Consider the following 4,511-nt stretch of genomic DNA (forward strand, 5'->3'; position numbering starts at 1 on the left):
TACAATAAAATGGTAGATCCTCTGTAAGCTGACCACCCAAGGGACTATAACAAATTGGTCAAAATATAGAGGTGGTCAACATAAGGAACTAGGCCTACTGTACTGATATGTACATGTGGTACATGTCCAGTCTATGAAAATTAGGTTGACTTAAGGAGGTGGTCAACTATGGAAGTTCTATTGTACTATTTAGCCTCAAAAAGCAACAACATGGATGAATCTCAAAGATACTAATGCTGAGTGAAAGAAGCCAATCTCTAGGTTAGAATCTCCTGTGATTCTATTGATCTGACATTCTGGACAAGGTGAATCAAAGGGACAGAAACAGACAACTGTTCACAGGAGGCTGGGGAGAGGGTTTGACCATAAAGAGGAAACATGAGGGGATTTTTTCAGGGAAAAGAATCGCTACATGTCCTGAGTGTGGTGGTAGACACATGAATCTATATATGTGTAAAAACTCATAGAAATATACACCCCCAAAAGTTATTTTATGCTATGTTAATGTAGAATTTTAAAAGATGAAAATAAAACCAAATAAAGTTATTTTTTAAAATGCCTTACAAGATATTTTTCCATTTGGGTTTCTGTCAGAAAAGTTGCTTTGTGGGAGCTCTGCCACATAAACTCTGGTGTTCTGTGGACCTGTTCTTCTATCTGTAAAACAGAGAATCTGTCCAGAACAGTGATTTTACTTCTCCTCCCTCAGCTCCCCCAGATTGCACCCCTGGGCACACCCTTTGTGCAAGGAGGACCAGATAGGTTTGGAGAGTAAAGGCATTTGGCCTCCTGGGCCATGGACCCACAGTTCTGCATCCAGCTGAGCAGCTATGCTTTTGTTTGCTTCCTGTTTATTTGAATACCTCTGGATTAGAACAGTTGGTCTTAAACCAAATCCTTAGGCACTATGGGGGTTTGAACAATCCTTGATTCAAGACACTAATGGTAGAACCCACTATTTGTCCCTTTGACATGTGCCCTGTGGATCCCAGTAGTCAGCCAGATTGGGGCACTGGTTCTAATTGTTGGTGATTCCAAACAAGGCCTTGTGGAAGAAGTGTGGAATTGTGCTATTTGCTTCAGGACCCCTAGGTCACACCTGAATTAAACACAATGGAAACTCTGAAAAGGCTTGTGGGTCCAGGCCTTCTCTTAGTTATGGTCTGAAAGGACTTAAACCATCTTCCTCCCCACCCCCCGAAACAGGGTGACTCTTTGAAAATAAAGGGCTGTGCTCATGAGGATGAGTCTGCTGACCTAGGATCAGCAGAGCCACAGTGTATATCACTTCTGATGAGAGCTGCTGTTTACATTAAGCACACACCATATGCAAGGTACTATGCTAAGAAATTGCTGAAATCTTCATGGAACTCTGTGAGAAAAGGGCTTGATAGCCCTTGGACAGGTGAAGAGGCTCCAGGTCACATGAAGGTGAAGTGACTGACTTGAGTCCTGGTCCATTCTCCAATTTTCCAACTTAAAGCCCGTGAGAGGAACCATGAAGACCTAAAGTCAGGTCTACTTTCCTCATGTGCCTTGGAGAAAGGGACCAACACCACCTGTCATCTAAGATTTTTGGGGATCTATTTTTTTTTTTTTTTTTTCAGTTTTTGGCCCGGGCTGGGCTTGAACCCGCCACCTCTGGCATATGGGGCCAGTGCCCTACTCCTTTGAGCCACAGGAGTCGCCCAGATTTCTGGGGATAATTGAGCACCCTTTGAGATCTTATTGTGTACAATAGCACTTAAAAAGTTTTAATGTTTTTTATAGTGGAAAGCTTCCTTTGAAAACTATTATATGCATAAATCCAATCTAGAAAACCAGAGTTGGGCCACTGTGGTGAAGGTAAAAAGCAAGGGACCCTCCTGAACTCCCAGAGCATAGCTTGAAGGCCACTTATCCAGTAGATTGGCACTTACTATGAGAAGCGCAGGGAGTGCCATGATGCTTAAGGCTCTGACTTTGGGTATGAAAGAATGAGGTAGGATTATGACAGACTCATTCCTAGATTAATTGATATCCCAGGCCAGTGACGTGCACTGAGTACTGGTCTCTTTTTCCTGGGTACCACCTGTCTCATCCTAGCTCTTGGCCAGTAGCCATGGCCTGCCACTCAAAGGATAGAAAATTTATTTTCACCATCTCACAATTAGTGAGTTTAATCTTTAAAGATATACATATTATAAGGTTAAAGGCTATAGCAATTCTTTTTCCTGCTTTCATGAAAGGCATCATCTGCTTTTTTCTGTATCAACCAAAGTAGGATGTTCAAGTTCAGTTCTTGGTATATGACCAACAGACCTGCACCTCTGTCCCCAATACAAAAGATGGCAAGACAGCTCACAGTGGAATCATCAAATGGACTTCCTTCTCATAGATGTCAGGGATCATTCCCACTGGGGAGCTGACCATGTGCACAGTGTTCCTGCCAAACAGCTGGAACTCATAGTGGATGAGCTGTTCCCAAAAGCCACTGTTGGGCCGGATGATAGGCCGGCATGACTTGGTCCATGTGTGGGCATCCAGCAGGGACATGGCATGGTACTTCATGAGGTAGGCAAGGCACAGGGCAGCTGAGCGGCTCACACCAGCAGCACAGTGCAGCAGCGTGCGGCCTTGCTTCATCTCCACACTGTGAATGTGGTCAGCAATAGGGTCAAAGAAATCACAGAGACGTGAGATGGGTGTGTCAGTTACAGGCACTTGCACATACTGGACATCGTCATATAAGGTGTTCACCACTTCCACAGAGACATTGATGACTGTGGTGATCTGGTTGCTGGATAGCAGGAGTTTGTTGTTGGCAGCCACACCATTGCTGATATATAGGCTCCTGGTAATCTGTGAGAGGCCGCTGACTGAGGGCTGCGGGAACTGAATTGGGAGGGCACACGGGGGCGCTGTCATCAAGGCAGTGGGTCAGCAGCCAGCAAGGCATGAGGGGTGCGTTTCTAGTAGGCTGTAGCCACGAAAAACTGCAGGGAAGAAGGATGTTTAGAGGGCAGGAATCCAGCAGGTCAACACCCAGGGATTTCTGGGAAATGAATGGATGAGCTGGTAAGATTCCCCAAGGTAGTCCTCTGACCATCACAGCAGAATTATTCAGAGAATGTATTAAAAATACAGATACCGGCTCGGCGCCAGCCACATACACCTAATGTGGCGGGTTCGAATCCCCAGCCCGGGCCCGCCAAACAACAATGATGGCTGCAACCAAAAAATGGCCGGCGCTGTGGCGGGTGCCTGTGGTCCCAGCTACTTGGGAGGCGGAGGCAGGAGACTCGCTTGAGCCCAGGAGTTGGAGGTTGCTGTGAGCTGTGATGCCATGGCATTCTGCCCAGGGGGATAGCTTGAGGCTCCGTCTCAAAAAAAAAAAAAAAAAAATACAGATACCCAGGCCCCTCCCCAAACCCAGTGAGCCAGAATCCCAGAGTAAGGAGCAAGATCTACCTTTTCAAAATGCTTCAGAGGTAGTCTAATGTGCACTGCTCAATAGGACAAAGGGCAAGTCCCCGAGCCTGGCACTCAAGGTTTCCCTTGAGGGGCCCCACATTTTTAGGTGGGCAAGTGCCTTGGGTCCCTCAGCTGTGTCCTGTCCTGATTTTTTATGTAGGCTTACACAGACCTCTTTTCCCCTCTCTTCCAAATTTTCTCTTTCCTTTCAGCCCCTCTGACTGGGAACCACTTGCACAATATTCCTCTGCAATCTTCTGATTTTGTGCTGAAATCATGAGCCAGTGACATGGAACCCTGAGCCCTCTGTCACTGGATTCCAAGTCTCTTCCTCTAAGAACCATCTCTTTGAAGAGACAAGGATGTGCCCATGTGAAACTGATGTCAAGTAACAAAGTCCTAGACGGCAGCAATGGCAATCCCAGCACTCTGGGAAGCTGAGGTGGTGGATAGCCTGAGCTCACAGGTTTGAGACCAGCCTGAGCAAAAGCGAGACCCTGTCTCTAAAAAAATAGCCAGATGTTGTTGTGGGCGCCTGTAGTCCCAGCTACTCGGGAGGCTGAGACGAGAGACTCGCTTGAGCCCAAGAGTTTGAGGTTGCTGTGAGCTATGACTTCACAGCACTCAACAGAAGGTGACAAAGTGAAACTCTGTCTCAAAAAAACCCAACAAAAACAAAAAAACAAAGTCCTGGATCACCAAACATGCTCTTGCACCTTGTCTCTGAAAAGGGCCTTGGGAAGGGGGTGGTGAGAGTTTCATAGTGAGCCCAAGAGCAAGTACAAAGAGGTAGCAGGATCTCATGAAGACTATAGCCACACAAGTACCATACTCCCTGCATCAGGCCTATGGCATATACCCCAGGAAGGGATAGACCTTTGGCTTCTAAGAAATCAAGGCCCCTTACTTTCCCAGTCTTAAACAAAGCTTCAAAAAGAGCACATCTTTGTACATCTCACTGAAATAAGAGCATTTGGGTTTAGATCATACCTCTAAAGGCCAAATGGAAGTCTGCACCAGGCATAGACGAATAAGGTGCCACGGTCGTTGTTTTTGTG

At 46.3% G+C, this 4,511-nt stretch overlaps 1 protein-coding gene across 2 annotated transcripts in view; it reads right to left on the minus strand.

Annotated features, from left to right (window-relative positions):
• Positions 1-2,132: 2,132 nt before the first annotated feature.
• Positions 2,133-4,511, minus strand: part of DUSP18 (dual specificity phosphatase 18) — a 5,741-nt gene continuing 3,362 nt past the window's right edge. Inside the window, exons 1-2 of one of the 2 annotated variants that reach the window (XM_012813738.2) lie at positions 2,743-2,907; positions 2,444-2,632 (exon numbers count right to left, since the gene is read on the minus strand). In XM_012813738.2, coding sequence (XP_012669192.1) covers positions 2,444-2,632; positions 2,743-2,907 — 354 coding nt within the window. Of the gene's footprint in view, positions 2,976-4,511 lie in introns of those variants that run through there. The other variant, XM_003803330.3, reaches the window with a different exon arrangement.

The sequence above is a fragment of the Otolemur garnettii genome, unplaced genomic scaffold, assembly GCF_000181295.1.
Source record: "Otolemur garnettii isolate 467f Iridium unplaced genomic scaffold, OtoGar3 scaffold00294, whole genome shotgun sequence".
In the NCBI taxonomy this organism is placed as follows: Eukaryota; Metazoa; Chordata; class Mammalia; order Primates; family Galagidae; genus Otolemur; species Otolemur garnettii.